Source organism: Phaethon lepturus, unplaced genomic scaffold, assembly GCF_000687285.1.
Source record: "Phaethon lepturus isolate BGI_N335 unplaced genomic scaffold, ASM68728v1 scaffold9790, whole genome shotgun sequence".
NCBI classification, from domain to species: domain Eukaryota; kingdom Metazoa; phylum Chordata; class Aves; order Phaethontiformes; family Phaethontidae; genus Phaethon; species Phaethon lepturus.
The window spans coordinates 36,041-57,895 of record NW_010509802.1 but is presented as its reverse complement, the minus strand read 5'-3'; the positions used below and the strand labels follow the sequence as shown (position 1 = coordinate 57,895).

At 37.8% G+C, this 21,855-nt stretch overlaps 1 protein-coding gene across 1 annotated transcript in view; it reads right to left on the bottom strand.

Moving 5' to 3' along the window:
* Positions 1-21,855, bottom strand: part of KDM6A (lysine (K)-specific demethylase 6A) — a gene marked incomplete at its 3' end in the record, with an annotated part of 92,366 nt that overhangs the window by 43,803 nt on the left and 26,708 nt on the right. Inside the window, exons 2-4 of the mRNA XM_010286207.1 lie at positions 18,465-18,523; positions 11,349-11,469; positions 270-324 (exon numbers count right to left, since the gene is read on the bottom strand). Coding sequence (XP_010284509.1) covers positions 270-324; positions 11,349-11,387 — 94 coding nt within the window. The remainder of the gene's footprint in view (positions 1-269; positions 325-11,348; positions 11,470-18,464; positions 18,524-21,855) is intronic.

Genomic DNA, 21,855 nt, shown 5'->3' with positions numbered 1-21,855 from the left:
AGCGGTCAAATAGTACATTTCTTCCAGAACTCAAGCCTTCAGAGCAATTAAGTGAAGTCTCATTTTTTACTTATTCAATTTACTATCCACAGTTCCAGTGGAGTATCTGTCTCCATTAACAGACGGAGACAGGTTTTCTAGTCTCCCTCTCTCAGTACTCATTCTTTTGATTTTGAAGGATTGGTTCATTAAAAATTGATACAGTTCTGAGTATAAAACTTAAAAAAAATCTACAACAAAATAAATAGAAATACTTAGAGGTTACTTACTTTCAGCGTTAGACAAAGTGCAGGGATTGCAGTCAATCAAAGCTAACTGAAAATGCTGGAAAAGAAAATCATTTGTTTTCAAAACAAATACTAGCACTTTACTAGCAAATACTAGCAAATTACTACGAATAAATCACTTTTATACTTGCAAATGAATACTGCATTTTACCATGTGTCTTAAAGAAAACAATTTTCAATTTCTGTTTAATGGTTTACTAGAGGAAAGTAAATTTCTTTGATTGCAAACATAGCAATGCTTCTAGTAATGTAAGATGGCAACAGACATCTTCACAAAACAACTGGTATAGCATCTGGAAGAATGACTGCATCAAATGAATGGTCAAAATCAGAAGATCGAGTCTTGCTCAGAATACACAACTGGGAGTGTAGTCATACTAGCTCAGAGCATCATGGAGATAAACATCAAAGCTCTCAACTGTCTATCTATCAAAAAAAACCCCAGAATACTCTTCCTCAAAACTGACTGCTCTGAAGTCTTTTTAAAAAATTGATCTCTTCTCAAAAAGCACTTAAAATTAATACCTTTACACTAAAACATGAGTTCATAAGGAGTTCATATGTTCTTACATCCTCTCCTTCAGGTATTAAGGTAACTTCAGTTAAACGCTAAAGCTTGTTTAATCACTTTTCTTCCAGAGATATGAAAAATATCTTTTAAAACTTCTTTGCATTTGGAAGTTCTCAGCCAAGCATTCCACTCTTCTAGAAAGAAGGTCACACAAGCAGAGCAATGAATTCTGTCTGCCAGAAAGTCTGGATGCGAGCAATCATTTCACTAATGTCATGCTAATTCAGTGATCACTATTTACAGTTTGAAAGGCAACCAAGTGTGTTAAAATGAAAGGAACAGGCATAAGAACTCAAGTGCCTCTGAACTTTTTCATAAACTTGATAGAAAATTCCTACACAGTGTAGAATTTGGACTAAGATATTCATTCAATAGACAGTAAGGCCTAGGAATACAGGAACCTAAGAGATGGCATATAAAATACTACTTCTAATAAACACTTATCTACAAAATACAGTATCTTCAGTCTTCTAATACACAAAACATTACTGATGCTTCAGTGTATTTTATTTTGTTATCGCAAAAGTAGTAATCTAGCTCTGGCTGTTCAGGATGCCAAAGTAGGTGATATCAGGAGCTTATTAGTGTAGCAGGGAAGGAAAAAAAATAAATCCTTATTAATGGATGTATATACAACTTGCTTTCAGTATTGTCATACTTAGAGCTACTAAATATTACATAACTTTCCTCATCATCCTAGTAATACCTCGTGTATAGCACGTCTATATAACATACATCCCAAAGATTTATAGGAAGAGTTGAACAGACCACCAAATTTCTGAATAAACATTTTTAACACAAAAATTGTTAGAAAATTAATGTATTATCCATAGCAAAGCATATAAAAAGGAATGCTGATGCTCTCGGGAGCTCTGCAAGGCACACAGTGACAAAGCCTACCTCCTCACTGACTTCTATCAACATCATTCGTAATATATGACAGCTTTTAAAAAAATGAAACACTCAGTTTGAATAACACAAATTTATGATTTTTGATGAAACTTTTAGCAGTATCATTCCCAAGAGAGCACAGAAAACAATGAACTCAGATATGTTACTTGTAAAATAACTTTTTAACCTTACAGCAAGCATTAAATAATAGCTTATAAATATTAAATATTAGCTTATTTCTCTGCCTTGCCTATTCCTTTTTCTAGTGTTCAGCAGAGAACTTAACATCTCCCCTCACTTACATTGCAATGCAGGTTGTGTGCCTCAGAGACATCCTTTAGTCGGTTACCATAGTAATTCTACTAAGCAGGCAACTTAAAAAAAAAAAAAGACTAAATAAAAATAAAATGCTCTACTTAATATTGTATTTTGCCTGACAAAAGAAAAAAAGGAACAGCCCCATATACTTTGGCCTGTACATGGAGTATACCGATCCAAATGATACAAAATCCGTTTTGCACAGATCGCATCATCTTGCACTGTCACTAACAATTAATACAAAAAGATAAAGCAGAAAGGAACAGATCTGCTCTCATGTAGCAATGCTATTATAAAGAATAAGCAGATCTAAAGAGAAACGATTGACAACTGTTCTGTAGCAGCTTTTCAGAAGGGTTACTGCAGCAAGACTTGCTGAGAGAAAGCAGGCAACCATACAAGAAAATCTAACCATTTTAATATTTAAATATGCTAGTAGTATCAGTGCTGTACAGTTAAAAAAAAAAAAAGCAGAAATATTCTCAGCTATGCTTCCTAAAAATTTAAATTCTTACTGCTACATTAGCTGACTTTTAAATTTCAAAATTCCCATTATGAAAATTTTCTAAGTATAATAAATTTCTGCCTGTACTGTTCACTCAGCTACAAACAGTAAAGAAATGGATAAATCAAAGCCCGTAACTACAGCAAAATAAACCATTTGCACTAAACAACTGTCACAAAGCAATACACAGAAAACCCAGAACCTTTGAAATGCACATACATGAGCAAACCTACACCTCTTGCCAGATAAATAATACATAGCTCGCCGTTAAGTATTCAAAATCAGACCAAAAAAAAATGCATGCATTCGAACGCATAAAACTCATCAGCCAAAAGCAGATCCGCTAATCACAATTACCAGAACCAAAAAATTAAAAAACCAGTAATAATTTCCAACTTCCATTTCTGCACCAAACAGAAGCGGCTAGCAAACGTCTGCACCTCTCTCAAATATTGCAGTACTGAAGCTGGCTACTGCTGTGTGCAATAGTTATTATGCAGGAGAGGCCGCTGCAGTTCAGAGACGACATACAATACCTCAAGGCAGACACAGCAGACTATAGAAATTCAAATCCTGAGTAAGAAGATTTACCTAGAAGGCAGTGTTCTGAATGTTAAAAAGTAACAGGCTCTCCTCAAGACCTGCAGCTCAAGTCAAAATATTCCTTGATTCGTAGCCATCTGTAATTGCACAATTATCTACAGCCTATTTTGTCTCCTCTGGAGTCCTTGACTTGCCCCTGATTGTGGAAACAATTTCAAAGGTAACCTTTCCAAGGAGCAGAAGTACACTGGATTGCATATAAACAGAACTGATTAAAGCATTATGTCTGGTAGTAAAATAACAGTAATCTGACACCAATTTAGGTAGCTTACTATGTTTTCACTACTAGAATTTAACACCAATTCTCCTAACAAATTTGTCCTTTACAATTTAAGAGGCAAAGTTGCTAGGTTTTGTCATTTCTTTAATCAAAAAATGACCGACACAAAAAGGACCGTTTTCTTCTTAGTGCAAGATCTGCAATAGTGCCCCTGTTTCCATCCAAGTCTGGGACCTCAAATAGTGATTCTACTCCCTCCTCCTCTCGAGGATGACATTAGCAAGTTTAATAGCTCTCAGTTCTGCATTTTTTTAGCAAGCAAGGCAAGCCATCATTTGAAACCTGACAATTCTCACAGACTTACCATGAAGGAAAGCTCCATCATGACTCAGTAAAATTCTGTCAGGAGATGGCTTTTTCTGCCTATGTTACCTAGGTGTGATGGCTATGTTCCTCAGAGCCGCCTTTGTTCAGATAAGTAGGACACAGAACGCCTTGCGTAATCGGCCGTGGCCGAGCGCCAAGCCTCTTCCATTTGCCAGGCATGTTTGAGGCCAGGGGGGAGGGTCAGGAGAGGACACGCTACATGTGCTGCTACGTCAGCTCATTGCCGCACTCTCCAGTGTCTTCTGAATTCAGAACAAACTCATTTTGCAAGGTGAACGTTTGTGTAGCATAGTGTAAACACTCAGTTACTTTTGTCCAACATCCAAAACAAAACAAAAAACCCCCACCAACTCCAAAACCAAAAAAACCCACCCCTCAAGACTGAGGAAAACAGTTAAGTGGACAGGGCAAAAGGAAGCTGCTTGAGGGCAGGAGAAACAAAGGTCATATACACACACAACTTAATAACAGCAGCACGTTCAGGAGAATCTCTTGTTTTGACTAGCTGTATCTGAAAAATTCTTTGTGAACAGAAAGACCAACATCCTAGACAGTATGCCAGAGTGTTTTTCACAAGGCTATCTTAATACTCACGTTGCCTGCACGTTTTATCATTATCTGTGCGGCATCAAAATTTAGCTATCCCTGCGTTACAGCCCGAAGGACAGCCAGCAGCAACAAAATGCCACAGGGAAACGGGATGCCTGGAAGCTTGTCCCTGCTGCTGTATCACCAGCACCACCATCGGGCTGAACTGCCCTGAGCTGAGGTGGCTTCAGGACCTGCAGCTCTGCTTCCAGCCACCTGGTTGCCCTGGTTTCCAGGTTGCCCCGAAAGCACAGCACAACCCTTGCCGGCTATCCGTGGCTACCTAGCCAGCACGCGTAGCTAGCCATTACTGTGTGCCCTGAATGCCAACCTTTCAGTTACAGCTGCAGCTAACAAACCTGGACCAAGATCTACCTCCCATGAGGAGAGGGTCCACAAATGAAGGAAGTGTGCCAGCACCAATAATCATTAGCTTGAACGGTCAACTTCTCAGCCAACTCTCTCTCTTCTCAAGGTTTGTTGTTGTCCCCCCCTCTCCACCCCCACAAATGATGGAAGATGCCACACAGCATGTTAATTCAAATTTTAGCATTTACTCCTCTTTGTAATCATGACATTTGTAAAATACACCTACAGTTTTCTTTTATAGGAAAAGTCCAAAATTACTCAAAAACCCAAGCAAAACTAAGGAAGAGAGAACAAAAGAAAACACTCTGTAGGTCAGACATTGTGATCCACTGTCAAAACCAGTTGCTTGATTACACTGCCATGCTGCATTAAAAAACTTTTGTTTTTTCTTCTTGGATATGTCTTTCCATCAGACACATATGCAAGCTACAAAGACTTTGAGAGCAACTTCATTCCCAAATGCTGTTTTCCATCCACTTACGTTTTTGTTAAAATAATATTTTGACTCGTTTCATCTTGCTTTCCACAAAATGCTTTTTAGGGGAAATGCCTGAAAACTTGGATATCTACCTTGCAATAGCTAAAGCCCTTTGTTTTGTTTTTTACTTTAAAATGTTGCTGACTAGATTCTGGTAGAATTACAGACATAAAACTAGACATAAGAAATTAAAACTTCTCGTAACTGTATGTATTTTGACTAGTTATTTTTTCTTTAATAATTAAAAGTAAATATATAATGTTTCAATTTAACATGTTTAAAAGTTACTAATCTAAGCATATATGAAAGATAACTAGGTTGTGAAACAGCACTTGAAGGCTTGAAAACACAAATTTTCACTTTCATAAATACATTTTTATTACTGAGAAAAAGATCATAAAAAATGAACAATATGTCTATAACAGCTACATGTTGGCATACAATAGCTGCAGCAGCTAAAAATATTTTTCATAAAGATAATATACAGACAGGAGAATTATCTGAAGAAGTGATGGAAAAGTGTCTGACTGACTGTAAGTACTTTGAGCTGTTCATCTGTATATCATTATTTAATTTTTTATATTTCATGCATATTCATGTAATTCATGCATATTTTCCCCAATAAATTTCTAACTCTTTTACAGCCTTTTTCTTATGCTAATATAAGCAGTATGTCTTAACATTACTAACAAATTAGAATCTTTAAGAAAATAATTAAAAAATTAAAATTTTATTTAAATTGATGATTTATGGGCAAGATCAAAGCATAGGCCTGAAGCAAACTACTATGATAGCTGTTTTGCATATAAATAAGGGGGGAAATTTCTAAAAGTGAAAGGCAGAATCAGTATTTCTACTGAAAGGGGGATAATTCAAAACATGAGAAATTTAGTTTTCATTCTTTTAAGGGTTTTGTTGCTGGTTACAGTATGCATCTGCAATAGATAAAAACCAAACAAAATTTCCAAAGCATAATATAGCATGGTTTGCCATAAAATAACCTGCTCATGTCCAGAGTCCCTAGTGACTACCCATTACAAAAAAATCCCACCAAACCAACAATCCACCAAGAGAAAAATCCCAAACAAAAGCAAACAAAAGATCCCCTCACAAAACCAAACCCCCAGAAAATCTCCTACCCACCGTTCCCTCAGTCTTATCAATCTAACAAATATGAAAAAATAAATTTCTTCTTTTCCCTTAAGTAGTCTGTCAGCAAACAATGGAAGCAAACTGAATTTTACATTCAAAGGGCTTTCAGGATCGTAGCCCTAACTCCCCGCTGAAAGCACACTACGATACGTCAACACCACCAAGCAGAATGAGCACCAGCTGGAAGACTGGTTTCCCACAGCTGCCATTTCCAATGTAACCCAACTATTAAACTATGTAATACCAAAGCTGTAGTTTTTCTTTTTTTCCTCAGTTTCTCCTTTATGCATGTCAGTGGTCTCACACAATACATCAAGCTCCCCCTTCATGCTCTACCTAGCTCTGCGTTCAGCTTCCACCTGGACAAGAGGCATTGGGGCTGCCTGATGCACAGCAACTCCTGTGTGGATGGGACAGTCCCCTTCACAGGAATTTTTCACGTCCCAACAGACCAGACCCATGACCAGTCATTTGGTGCCTCTGTTGCAGATCAAACCAACCAGATCACCTGGTCCTCACCTTGCAGAGCTCAAATGGCTCTGGGGCAACATGTGGTGCAGGAATGCTCTAGGAACTTCTCTTTGAAATCTCTGTCATTCTGACGTATTTGCTAGAAATTGGTTAAGATTCAGAGTACTTAAGAGAAGAACTGAGACACGTGCACAAGACAGGATGATTACATAAGTCTATGAAAAAAGGAGGCTAAAGTTGAAAAAAAAATTCAATAAATAGGAAAATTACTAGGACAGCATGTGACATGACAGAAATAATATGGCACGTACTCAGAAGCTTGAACATTTTTTCCAACTACATTTACCAAACCGATAAAAAGATGTATTATATTCCTAAAGATCTTGCTTTATTCTCCTTTCAGATTATCATGGTGCCATCACAGCTACCACCATCAAACACAGTACTCCTAGTGTTGTTTGTAGGAAATGGCAAATACGAAGGGGGCAGCAGGACATGTAGTAAAGTGTGAAAAGGTTAGGACTGTGAGGTAAACCTTAATAGTATGTTGCTCCTATAGTAATCAATAATAAAATCTGCCCCCCCCAAGTCACTGCTAGTTTATTTTGGAATTAATCATGTTTTTCTGATTAATAGGGCAAATTCAGCTTTTATGTATCACCTCTGAAGGTAACACTGCCCTAACTGTTAGATTACACAGGACTGTTTTCTTTTCAACTAGAAGGGCCACTTCTCCCCGCCGCCAAATGCAAGCCTGAAGGCCAAGTAATTTTCAACTGCACTGATGTTCTTGCCAGAGTTTATGGCAATGGGGTAACAGAGCAGTCAAGGGTTCTCATAGCAATTTGCAAATCTTAACTGCAGCAGTGTTAAAAACACACAAAAGCAGTAATTGATTTTGAAAAAACACGGAGTTGATTTTATGCTTGTTAAACAGCACTCTAGTAATTATCTTGATCAACATCTTAAAATAGTAAAAATTAATTTAGTGCTTAAATTGCTTACATAAAATATAGATGATTTATGTTAATGGTCTAAAATTGTGAAAAACATGGAATATATGACCTTCAGACTCCCATCTTCCCCCTTTGCCTGAAGACTCTTACTGACAATGACTCATCTGTTGGCAGTAGTTTATTCTTAGTGATTACAGACTTAACATGAATGTTTAAATACCATCAAAAATATTATGATATTTCAAAGTACATTAATGCAACATTGGCACAATCTGTGAAATCCAGAACAGTCACAAGTGAATACCAGATGAAAACTTACTTCCACTTTACACCTTAGTGTCAAATAGGAAGCTCAAACTGGGCTATGAATTACATTATACAGAGCCCCATGGAAAGGTTCTGTGCTCAAGGCCAGTCACTAGCAGGCTGGATCCTAAATCCATCCTATAAAATCCTGGATCCTTTTAAAAAGGTCCACGAAACCAAAAAAAGCACAACAGTCTTTTCATTACTTTGGGTTACTTTATCTTTCTTTTGTGAAGAGACGACACAGTCTCAGAGAACGAGACAGACATTCTGTGAAAGCATCCTTTCATGACTCTTTCTCTTCCTCATTTTGGTCTCTCTATGCTTGTGCATAACCACTGCACCAGCACTTCACGTTGTTCTCTTCACTAAGTATTTCCTGACTTCCCTCTCACATTCTTGTCACTCAGAGAGTTCTGGCTTAAGGGTTTTTTTTAAACCTGAACTCAGGGATTTGTCAGATTGGCTTTTAAAGAAGCTACTGCTGTGCTGCTTCTACTTAAGTCTATTCCACAATTGATATATTCTGATGTATAAACCGGTATGTTTCAATCAATAATGTTTTCTTGTCAAACAAAGTAGGTCAGTCTCAGGATTCTACATTAATTCCACAGCTGAGCTGAACTGAAAACAGCTGAAATTGTTCCGAGACTGAGTGGATTGCCCCACTGGGTCTTTTCTTTCTTGCTCCTGTTCTTCTCTGCGAAGGATTGCAACCTCTGTAAGCAAAGGAAGCAAACCAGAAACTCTACCTTTGGTGTTTCAGTTGATAATTCGAGAGTAGAGTTTTGTGTTATGTTTTGCACCAGAAGGGGATAAGACAGCTCTACCCCCTCCTTTCCATTCACGCACTCCTACCATCTACCTTGCATTGGATCTAGCAATTGGGCAATCTCAAGTTGAGCTGGTTCAGACTTCTGATCCACCTCAGTCTGCAAATGGAAAAAAAAAAAAAAATAGAATCACAGAATAGTTTGGGTTGGAAGGGACCTTTAAAGGCCATCTAGTCCAACCCCCTGCAATAAGCAGGGACATCTTCAACCAGAGCGCAGGTTGCTCAGAGCCCCATCCAACCTGACCTTTAATGTTTCCAGGGATGGGGCATCTACCACCTCTCTGGGCAACCTGTGAGTGTGAAAAGGTTAGGACTGTGAGGTAAACCTTAATAGTATGTTGCTCCTATAGTAATCAATAATACCACCCTCACTGTGAAAAATTTCTTCCTTCTATCTAGTCTAAGTCTACCCTCTTTGAGTTTAAAGCCATTAAGCTTTGTCCTATCATCACTCAGTTCAGTGCAGCAGAGGGTGCCAAACAATGCAATCAGGATTGCAAGGTGGAAAATGAGACAACCTTTTAGCAACAACCTGCAGTTACATTGATTTAAGGACAATGTGAAACTGTCCTTAATGTACCCCCCTCACGCCATCATGTTTATTTCATCATCCTTTTGAAATTCTTCACTCTGCTCCAGGGTAAGCTGTTTCTGTTGCTGCCATTTGTTTTCTTAAATGACTTAATCACAATACACATAAAAGCAATGGAATCATGATAATTCTGCATTACAAAAGATTAATTTGTTTCTGTTTTTAACACACTTCTTTGGTGTATTGAAAACTAGAAGTTTGCTATACTCAAAATCCTTGTGATCAGTGATCTTTTTATTTCACTAAGTTGTGAAGATCAAACACAGTAAATTATTTATATTGAATTCTCATAATATCTATTTAAATACTTGATTTAGTGATGGAATTACAGATTTCATGGCACAGCAGGAGAAGATTATGTCTTGATCGATTTCTTCTATTAAAAATTAAAATGCAGAAGTTTTTTCTACTACTTGATTACAAGTTTACTACCTCCTTCTAAATTTACTCTTTTGTCCCTGACTTCTTTAAAAATAAAACCAAAATGTACTTCTTCAGCACTTCTTTTATTCCCTATGTATCACAACAGCCGATACTAAATCCGTGCCAAAGTATAAGGAAATAGGCCCACCCAGACTTGCACAGAATCCCTTTCCCAACACAGTGATCTACCTCTACCCCTTACTCTCTCTTGCCATTCACTGCATTGAATCTTTCCTACTCCCATGCAATAGCATCCTCTGCAATCACAATTTCCAACTCCACCTGCCTCTGTAGGTGAAAGCTTGGACTCTGGATAAAAAAAGGAAGCCTGCCGAGGGAAGTGCTTCCCATTATTACAAATACTGAAAAACTGAGTAACACACTATTCTTTCAAATCTTGGGCAATGTGATTCTGATAGCCTCACAAATTCAACTTCCAGGAAAACAACGTGCCCAGAAAAGGAAGGCACAAGATTCTTGGAAACAAAACATTCATAATGTTTTCAGTAATTTTAGGAGAGATTAATAAGCAGAAATGTGTTTATAAATTACACTTAATTACAAATTACAAAATTCTCAGCCCTGCAGCTGTATTCCCCAGCATGTTAAACTCTGTAAAGAACACTTCCTTTTTCTAAGACACACATACCTAAATTTAGAGGTCAGGAAGGAAAGAACGTGGGGATACAGTAGGAAATGGAAGGAGGAAAAAAATGGGCAAACATATTGAATGGAGGGAGACAAAAATGACAGATTATAATCGGAGACCAAAAATGAACACAAGCAGTAAAAAAAAAATTAAAGGAGTACAGAAGAAACAAAGTACTGCATTAACACAAACCACTTCTAATCAATTAGCCAGAAATTGTTGCCTTAGAAGCTGACTCTCAAATTAGGAAATAAAAGAATGATTAACTGCTAGAAAAGTAGAAACGATATAAAAAATTTACATGAGAACCTTATTTTCCACAAAAGCTTTCTATTTTTAATAATTTTTGAAGAACTTCCAGTTTACAATAGTGCAGCTGGGGGTGGGGAGGAGGAAAGAACATTAAGAAACCCAAGCTGCTAATTCTTCTCTTCTTTTTCCTCCAATTTTCTGTACATCCTCAGCCTCCCCCCATAATGTACTATTTTAACGAGAGCCCTATACCAAATTTTTGATCTTCTGGAGTACCAGTGCTCATCTACAATTTTGCTGGGCTTTTCTGAGTATTTCTAGCATGTAAAACACCTCAAATCCTACCCTTACTCTGTCTTTAGACTAAGATACTTCATACTGAAGCACTTCTATTTCTAAGCAGGTACTGCTACACGCTTATTCATTCCTTGCAGTTCTAAGACGCAACTCAACTTGTAACAAATGTTAACTCAATTTGAAAGGACTTAAACCTACCTTTAAACTAGACTCATAGTCTGTGTTCACTTTGAACATGAGCCCAAGTCGCAAGTGAATTTCCTTGGCTCGACAAAAGCTGGGATCAACATAAAGCGCCTCCTGAAATGCTTTAATTGCCCTGAAAGAAAAACACAGATTAAAACATTATTTTTTACTGAAGCATTATTTTATAATCAGTGTTATTTAGTTGACTAGCAGAAACTGGATCAGCAAGCACCGTTACAGAAGAACGTATCAAAATAATGGTTTACATGAAATGTTTTTGGTGCATGGCTTTTGATTCTTCAAGGACTGGGTAATTTTGTACTCCAGATATCTTGGTATATTTGAAAGTCTAATCTTTTCTATTAATTTAGAGAAACTAATTTGTTGCAGGAAATACAGTAACATTATCTGCTATTTCAGAAAGGATGACTCGGGAATTAGTAACAAAATTAGTGCAACTTTAGAACAATACAGTGTTCACTCATGTCACAACCAACTGCTAGGTTGCTTTCGATTCCAAGTAGCGCAGACACTTGAGAGCAGCAGAACAGAAGGCCTAGAAGGAGGGATCACGCACATCATCTCCCACTGCACCAACCTGCTCTGTTTTCCACTTTGTCCTTCCTTTCTTAGCACTAGCGCCATGTAGGTACTCAAACTAAATTCTGTTGCTCCGTTACTTTCCAGTCACTCAATTACCTCCAGGAAAATGCAGATACAAAAGCCTGCCACCTCCTCCCACTGTAACTTGCTTTTCATATTCCCATGGTAGGTGAAGATGGTGCTGATTCTATTTCCTTACCTTTAATCCTCTCTACACATGCCCCTGCTCATGATGGCACTGTACCAGATAAAACAAAAATGCTATGTAACAACCATATCTTGGAGCAGGAAAAACATGGAGTGTTTCACCTCTCAGGCCAACCTCATAAAATTAGGGCAGCTGAAACGCAACTGAAAGATAATAGATTTAACTTCACAGAAGAAACAAGAAAGAAACTAATGCTCATACAGGAACAGAAATGAGAATCAGTCTCACTTCAGGGTAGCTGAAGCACCTAAGCCAGGGAGCCCAGTCCCATCTGCTATCCTAGGCAACCCTAGAGATTGATGCTGAGCAGGCAGATGACAGGCAAGCCTATGGGGAGAATTGTACCCACTGTGGAGCAGCACAGGGGTGCTGGACAGGAATTACCACAGTGCCTAAAGTCACACAATGTTTAGGCAAATTGATTTCATTCCTCTCAGGACAGTTTTGAAATTCAGTTTGAATGTATGCTGCCTTTCATTCAAAAGAACAAGAATGTTGCCTACCCCAGTTTTTCAGAGAAGCACAGCACTTAAAAAACAGTAAAATTATCATCAGTGGACAACATGAAACGACTGTCATGTTTAGCACAGAACATGCTAGTCACAGACAGCCCCTGTGAAGTTTGCCTCAGGTTTATCTCTGTGCAGATGACATAGTAACACCATTCACCCTTGCCTAACCTGCTTGTGGAGTCAGGTTCAACAACCGTGAGTCTCTGAGATAACATTATAGCCCAACAGACTTTTCCAAACAAGCCCAAAATGTACAAGGACGAAGAAAATTTGTAGAACAAGATGTCATTCCTCTGGACACAATCTATGCAGGAAGTAATGGCATGCTTTTCAACCCCTTTGCATAGACGCTTGGAAAAATATATCCGGTCAACCAAGTCAAAACAAAAATCTCTGTGCTCTTTTAGGCACTGTTCAGTTACCATGCTAACAGCTACATAGTAGTATTCTAGCTGTACATTTCGCTTGTATTTGATCACTCCTAAACTGATGGTTTCGGGAGGAAATGCTGGGATGCTTTAAAAGCACTATTTCTTTGAAAGGTTAAAAAAATTCAAAGGAGTGTAGTCAGGGAACATTGATTTGGCAATGGAATGGACACGCTGGTAGAGAGTTTCGTTAAAGACTCGCCACTTACAACTTACTTTCTACTTCTAATATGTAATGGATTTACATTTAAGAATGAATCCATATGCACTCAAAATGCAAGGCAACTCCTCGGTCAGTGTCCTGCTTACATCTTAAATTCTGGATCCTTGGGTACCATAATAAGAACTAAAAGAGAATTCTGAAAGGTAACTTATAATGAAGTATAATTACATCAGTAAATTATAGGGAAAATGTTGTAAGAATACACCAAATATTTCCCAAAGCAGATATTTTATCTTCTCCATTCAAAATACTGGCCTGCATCTTCCCTAACTCAAGTGTTAATTCTGTAGTGGTTATGCAATTTGTAGTTTTTCTAGGATGACAATCACCAATAACAAATACAAATTACTTCCACTACTTCTGTGAAAAAGGACATAATCAAAATTTCACAAATGAAGTGATCTAAAAAGAAGCGTTTTCAACAATTTCTACCAGTGGTGGGTGATCATGTTTAATTTGGTAACTACTAATTTTAAATAATCAGTAGAATTTTCATAGAATAAAACACTCAAACTCTGAAAAGACATTTACTTACGAACTCTTACAGACAGACAAGCAATTCTACAGCACAGCTGAACTAATATTGATCTAATTTTGCCTATGGGAAACATTTAAACAGAACAGCAATGCACTCAAGATTACAGGACACATCAAGAACATGGACTACAGTAAAAACTTTTATTTTCTGCCATGCCCAGAGCTCCAGACTCAGTCCCTTACTACATCAATAGCAAAACATCTGCTTGTCATCTGCACTGACATCCATTTCAGTTGTAAGTGCTCAATAGCATCCAATGCAGATGGCACTGGGGCTTGATACCGGTTGGTACAACACAGAAGGAAGCAGACATGAGAAGTGGGAAGTAGGAGCAAGTGTTTTGTTAGGGACGGAAATGAGACACAGCATGGCCCAATGTTGGTAAATGCAACCCTTCCTGGCCCATCTGTCTGCCCAAGCTGGGCCTTCCAGATACAGCAGGAGTCACTTGATCCTTGCACAGATCTTTCTTTGCCCTGGAACATCCTACTTCTGTCCTCTGCCCAAGCCTACATCCAGAAAGATATGGGTCTGGAGGATCCAAGGCATCCAAGTTACTTGGGTATTTTCCTCCAAAGCTCTTCTGTGGTTTGACCAAAACAGAAAGAGCAGATATAACCTAATAGCTTGATGATCTGTCACACATGAAGTTGGACTTGGCTTAAGAGGCTAACAGCTTCCTTCAGAGATGATGGCACACTGCCTTGCTCAAGTAGGCTGCTAGTCTCCACCACTAATTAACTGGCCTTCATGCACAGAGCTTTTCATTTTAATCCTTCAGCAGACTAAACATACATTAGTCCAAAGGATAAATCATTAAATGAAGGGCTGGGAGCAATCATACTGCAGAAATAAACAACAGTTGTCTAAATTCAGCAAGAGGCAACTTTCACTTTGTTCTCTCAAGATACTGACAACTGCATAGCAAGAAACAACTTTGGTTGAGTCTACTAGAATTTATTTAAATTAAATAAAGTTTTCTCCAAGAATGGGAGAATTTCTACCAACAGGCAGGACAGGCTATCTAGCACTCAACAAAATGAGAAAACAGAACTGGAAAACAGACACTATGGAGGGTGAAAAGCACCCTCTGGGCTTACATTTTACACAGCACTGCTACAGTAATTCAGGAAAAATAAAAATGACACGAATCTATCACCTCCAAGTCAAGACTTCCAAAATCAATACTTTCCACCTACTCATCTATACAACAATGCCTACCATTATGAAAATGAAGAAAGCTGAATAATAATTAATGGAAGATTATATTAAACATTTAGTGAACTCTCATAAGACTTTCACTGGAAGGTTTTACTTGGATAGACCTTGAATAAAATCAGCTTTGAACTAGGCAAAAGAATATAATAAAATGGCATCAATTTAACTATTCAAAAGTTAACACTCATACATTTCTAGCAAAAAATCCCATGAGAATCAGAACGAACCTATAAAATAAAAGAACATAACATTATTCTAACGTATCAGGAAAAATACTTGATGCAGCTGGAGTGAAACCTTCTTGTTCTTTAACCTCTTTCAATTTTCTGACCACCTATTCTAAGCCTCATATCATTTCATAGCCTCACTAATGAAAATTATGTGAGGCTATGATGGACAAATTTCTATTTGAAATTCGTAATCGTGGTTTGAGCATAAACAAAATGTACATATACAGCAGTAATCAGGACATTGCAATTTTAAGAAATGCTTTTAGAGTCTACAACTCCTCTGTCCATAGGGCTGTAGCAGTTGAATGGTGAAATATTTTGAGCAGCAAAGCCTTTAAACATTTCTCTAGGACAGCAGCTGAGAGTAGGGTTTTTTCCAGCATTAGCAGATATTATGTGTTTTCATCAATCCAAGAAGTGGTTTGATATACAATCACAGAAAGATAAGACAACAAAAGAGAAAGTTAATTGCTACTTCATTAATGGTTAATTACAGTTAGTAAGTGTAGTCTACATGTACATTTCCATTTTATATACCTAAAAAATAGAGATATAGACCCAGGCACCTGAAACCTGAGAAGTATTTCACAAAGCAGTATCTATACAGTGTGTGTTCAAATTCTACCCTCCTTAGGAAGGTAACTACAAACACCAGCAGCTGAAAGGACTCTGACAGAACAGGGAAAGAAGCACCAATACAGATGTGGACCTTGAGGATCACAAGTCACTGGTAAGAAAGCTGTTTTTCTACTCTCAACTTATATCCCTCCTGATTTTCCATTGCAGGTGTTTGCAAAGCAGGAACTCCACAGACTGCCAATTACCAGTCCAATGCCACTGACACTTGGGTGAATCTCAGAGCCTTTCATGCAAACCACAGCTACTGGACTATTTCATCAAATGGTATACACCCGCCACAATGGAACAAAGTACTGAGATACCTGGAGGTGTGCAGAGCAGACATTGCCTTTGATGAAGCAGTCCAGTGGCTGCTGTCTGCATCACAGGTGGGGTGCTCCCACACAAGTGAGGGAGGTCCCCACTAGGTGGTTTGCATTCCTACACACCTCATTACCCACTCAACTACTCTGTGTGTGGAAGAGTCCAATTCCTTGGATCTGCCAACCACTGACACAGCTTGAGAACCATCTGAAGGATCTGGTACTGCTGGGGAGAAAAAAATATCCCCCTCAAAGACAAATCTTACTGTGTTACTAACAGCTTGCCCCTGGCAAACAAAAAAAAGTACTGATAGAGGAAGCAAAGAGGAGCAAAGAACAGACCTTGACAGCACAGGAGTCTCCCATTCTCACAGGCCAACAGCAACCACCATAAAACAATAGTTTCTTGGGTAGCTGAATAAGGTGTGCAGTAGTGAAGGTTGGCATATAAGACTACTGAAAAAAAGTTTACATTCCACTGTAGACCTGGGTACTTTAAAGGCAGTTTAAACAGCTGCTTTACTATTTAAGGATGACTGTGAGAAGAGCAAAACCTTCTGGACAAAGATGAAAGAGAATGACAGCCAGAGAAGAGCAAGAGACAGCCCAGACTTCTTCGGCTCAAGTAAATGGTCCACTGTGATGGCCTTCTCACAGGTGATGGTAAGTTTTGTGTGTTTTCCTGCAGGTACATGAAAAACAATGCTCATGGAAAAAAAGGAGGGAAAAAAGCTTTTTGTGCTGAACTCCCATGTCCCTGTTCCAAGGAGTCAAACTTACGCTAACAGGAGAAATTCCAGCATAGAGAACAACCTGGCTTACAGAAGTACCAGGATGCAGCAGTACAAATAGACTGGGCTGGCTGTGAGGTTACTTTAAAGTAGCCAGAAGCAGACAGTAGTTCTAGGTACCTCTTGATATTGATATAGGAAACAAGACAGTTTTACTAGCATTTCACTCTGAAAGAAGCGGGATTGTCCTTGCAATCTGCAAGACAGTCCTGTGCAGGATTAAGATGTACAAAGAAGAAGGTATCTACTGTAAATGACTTGCTATAATCTCCAAGTTTATTATGATTTTGTCACACCTGAACACCCACAACCACATCTCACATCTCACTCCTCTCACCCCCAAGAAAACGTAGTAAAAGGAGGGGAAAAGCACTCAAAGGAACTTAAAAAAAAAAATATTGCACACAAAGGTGTAAGGTTTTATCTGCATTAGATTTGCTTTTTTAAAAAATTCTACCCAAATTTACCCGGGGTGGGGAGGAATCCCACTTTTATTGTTCCAAACCATCAGTCAGTAGTCACCTCCTGCCACTTTAACTGCAGTTGTGCTTAGTCCAGTTAGACGATAACCTTTTTAGTAATCAATCAAGTAGTAAAGTCATACTTACTTTATTAACAGTTTCATACTGAGTGTAAAAAAGCACTGACATAAACACCTATCTGAGGTTTTTGCAATGACACTAACTATATCTCTTCAAGAATAAATGCCAATGGAAGTTTGAGGACCTTTCAACAGAACCCCAGTGACTGAGTCTATGCCATTCATCATTCTTCTCTCATCACTGATAAAGCAAAACCAGCACCCCAACTGAAAACCAATCCTCCCACTCATATCCAAAGCAGCACCTTTCAGTCCCCAAAGCCCTGCCAGAATTTACAGCTCTAACTCTGAGTTTTCACATCAATTTTAAATGTTCTGATTCAAGTCTGAGTGTACTTCTTCTCATGTCCAAAGCTTTTAGATCATACAGCTGTGTAAATTTACCAAATACCAAGCTGTATCAAAACAAGCCCACTTTACCACTTCTTTTCCAAGAGAAAAGTCAAGGTTTTTTGTAAACAGGCTTTCAAATAAACATAGGCTACAGATTATCGACAACAACAATTCACAAAAACCTGTCCAGTCACACTGCTCCATCGCCCTTGCTGAATCGTATTATAGGGAGCTAAGAATCTTCTCCTGTAAGTGCTTTCGTTTTCAAGCAACTGCTGTGGTTGCCACAGGTATGTTACAGTAAGTCAGATATGTGACCCAGGACAGTATGTCTTCAAACATCCTATCTATAATAAAAATATAAATCTCTAAATCATCTATAAATCTAATCTGTAATTAAAAAAAATAAACTATCGTACACTCACACTGAACTGAAGCTGAAATATTTACCTACCAATATAACAACACACAACACTGATAACGTTAGTTTACTCCAACTTACCATTGAAAGGCATTGTAATGGAAGTAGACCAAACCAAGGCCATATAAAAAGGCAGCATTCTGTAAAGGAAAGAAACAACATTTAAAACCCAGATAAGACAACCATATGGTGTAAGACTGAGTTTCCAGTATTTCATTCATCCTTTGACATTCTAGTTCTATTACAAGACAAGCGTATTTAAATTTTACCTTGAACAAGAAGAAACAAATAGAAGGAATTAAAAGATAGGTAGACATTTAAAAAAAAAAAGTGATTCTCCACAAAATACTTTTGGAGGAATAGTAATAACAGTAATATTCAAGTACTTTTACATCAGAGAAACTGATGTGCTTTGTTATTTTTGTACAACAGCACAGAAGGAAATGACTGAGTAGAGGTCTTTGGCAATTTAGTATAATAAAAAATGCTTTATGACTGAACACCATTTCATAGTCATAATAATTTATACTCACATAAAAGTAAACAAAGCTACACACTCCAATTTCAGTGTCTAAAGCAGAACATTAATTATACCAACCTGAAAATATGCTTAAGGAAATTTCACTTTTCTGAATACCAAAAATACAGACCATCAGCTTCAAACCTACGACAATCATATTTCTTCATCATTAACCAAATTTCTATTTTCTATTTCCCTACTTCATGGGGGGGGGGGGGGGGGGGGAAAAAAAGGGGGGGGGGGGGGGGAAGAGAAAATAGAGGGTGGGCAGGGAAGAACCATTCTCCTTCTGTAAACCTATTCCCCCTCCATTTTCTTTTCACAGAAAAGTATGATTTTCTTCTAAAGTGACATTACTAAGGAGGTTTAATGAACGTTTAACTATGTAATTCTACAAATAATTATTATGTATTTCCTAAATTAGGAAAAATAAATAAACTACTTTTTAGAAGTTATGCCACAGCCTAGCTGTTTTCTATTTAGTAGAACTATTTCATTATTTACAGAAGACAACATGTACATGCTGCCTATGACACATTTCTTATGTATAATTCTGGTTTTGAGAGACCAGGAATACATCCCAAAAATGACACATGGACAAGAGATGGAATTTCCGTCGTCAAAAACTATAGCTCAAGATAATCCCTCTTCCACTTGCACGCGCTTCTTCAGCAAGTCAAATTTCTATGAAATTCCACGAAAGGAATCCTAGTTATGTCTTAAACTAAATCCAAATATAAAAGTATAGCCAAATTTCTCCTAGAAAATAACTGGTAACCAGAACACAATTCAAAGAGCAGCATCCATCAGAAACAGGACCCAGTATTAGCATTTCATTATACCTCATTTGCATCTTCTCAATGCAAATTAAAATCAGGGGAAACACCAAAGATCCTTTCATGAATACAGCTGGATCATAGCTTCAGCAATGGACAGCTTCCAAGAAAATGCTGTGGTATGACCAGATACTAGGGCAATCAGAGCACTGGAAGATGTTAACAGGGGGAGTGAAGGGGAAGTACATAAACAATAAAAGATGACACTTTAATACTACCATAAAACCACATGACTGTTTAATTGAACAAAAACACAACATGGACATCATAAAGATAAAAGATGTCTAATTCCATACACCATGTATTTCCTCCTTTCCAAGCGTGCTCTGGCAACAACAGACTAGGAAAGAAGGCAAGCTCAAAAACTGAGCATATGTAATGCCTTGATTTAAAAGTAATTTTAAATGAAGAAATAAGATAGAGAGATTTTGATGTGTGCAACATGGAAGCCTGCAAAATACACTGCACACCTAGTAACCTTATTTTGTGTTCGAGTCAGGCTCACTGGTAGAACAGAACTTAACAAAAGTGTCCAGTGTTACCTCAGAGATCCACCAACTGCAATCAAGATTAGATCACTGTAAAGACTGAGAGTAACAGTAGTAACAAAAATCCTCCATCACCACACTACAACATTCAAGCAAAAATATGCCAGACAACTAAAACCTCTTCAATCCTCAAAGATTTTAATTTCCTCTTCTGGAACTTACTAGAATTCACAGTCCAAATGAGTTACAGATTCAGAGAATAATCTAGCTGATACTTTGATCCTAAGGGTTAATAATAATCAACTTTCAAAACACAACAGGACCAAGATGCAGGTGATTTGTCCAGATGCAATTAATGTATCAAATTCATGTGCAGCTTTCAGGTTGTCGCAGCTAAAATACAAATCAACCATTACTGCTCTATCCTTTCTTCTGTGACTGATTTTCCCATTTTTCTCTCATTCTCATTTGGCCTTACAAAGCATTCGAGATTGACCTTAAAAATCTATTAAGATGCCACTGCCTTCTCAGTAAAAAACAGGGCAAGATTTAAGACTCTGTAACACTTCAAAGGTAAAGGTGCAAATTCTGCAATGTCAGTATGGATCACATTTATATGTTCTGAAATACTATAGCTCTAGCCATACGTAACATTAGTACTACCTGTTGATTGTTTATTAAATTTGTTTTAATAAAGATTAGAAAATATCTTTTAACCTGCGTTTGAACCTGGACGGGACTTTCACAGGGACTGGAAGATATTACAGCGTTTCAGTGTATGCGGTGTTTTCCCGCAAATAATTCAAGGCGAGATGCACAGGAAGTTCATTACGTTAGCGACTAACTTTTCTGCCTGTATTGCAGAACACCATCAAGTCCCATGTGCAGCCAAGCTCCTACTGGCAACAGCCAACATGAAAGGCTAAAGCAGCTTAACACATATCAGGACCAAGCGGGACCATTACACAAAATTTTCATCTACAAAATGTCCTTTTTCTTAACAGCACTACAGTCGGCGACTCTGTTTACCAGGAACACACCCCATCTTAAGAAATCTGTTTCCAGTTGCCTCTGTTACTTTTTATTTGGACAAGTTTATCACAAAAAACATCCATGCCATGTTTTCCAGTAAAGATTACTTTTGTAATTTAATCCCTGCTGTTCATGATCCTGCTGTAAGTAGCTGGTGAGGTAGAATACAAGCCCACTTTTTTCCCTCCATTTTTCAGCAAGAAGTAGAAAACAAAATTATCTTATTACAATCCTTTCCTCCTCCTTAACAATTCTCACAATTTCTGAAGATCTCATGCTTACAAAACTCATTTTTTGGCTACTAACCTCTACTGTAATTTTGATGTTCTCAGACCTCTCCACTAAAATCTACAGTAAATTGAAAAAAAGCTGCAAACTGAAGCAGACTGTACATCAAATTTGAAGTTCAATGTCTGGGTTTTTTCATTCTACAGCCATGCTACTAAAAAGCAGACAAATTAGAAATGCTATTGCCAAGCTGGTGTCATTTACATTTTCTACAAACTACCAAAGAAATGTTAAAATGTTTCATACCAACCACTAGATGGCTCAAATACCTCTTTCCATTTTATGCACTTCTGCAATTTAAGAAGATT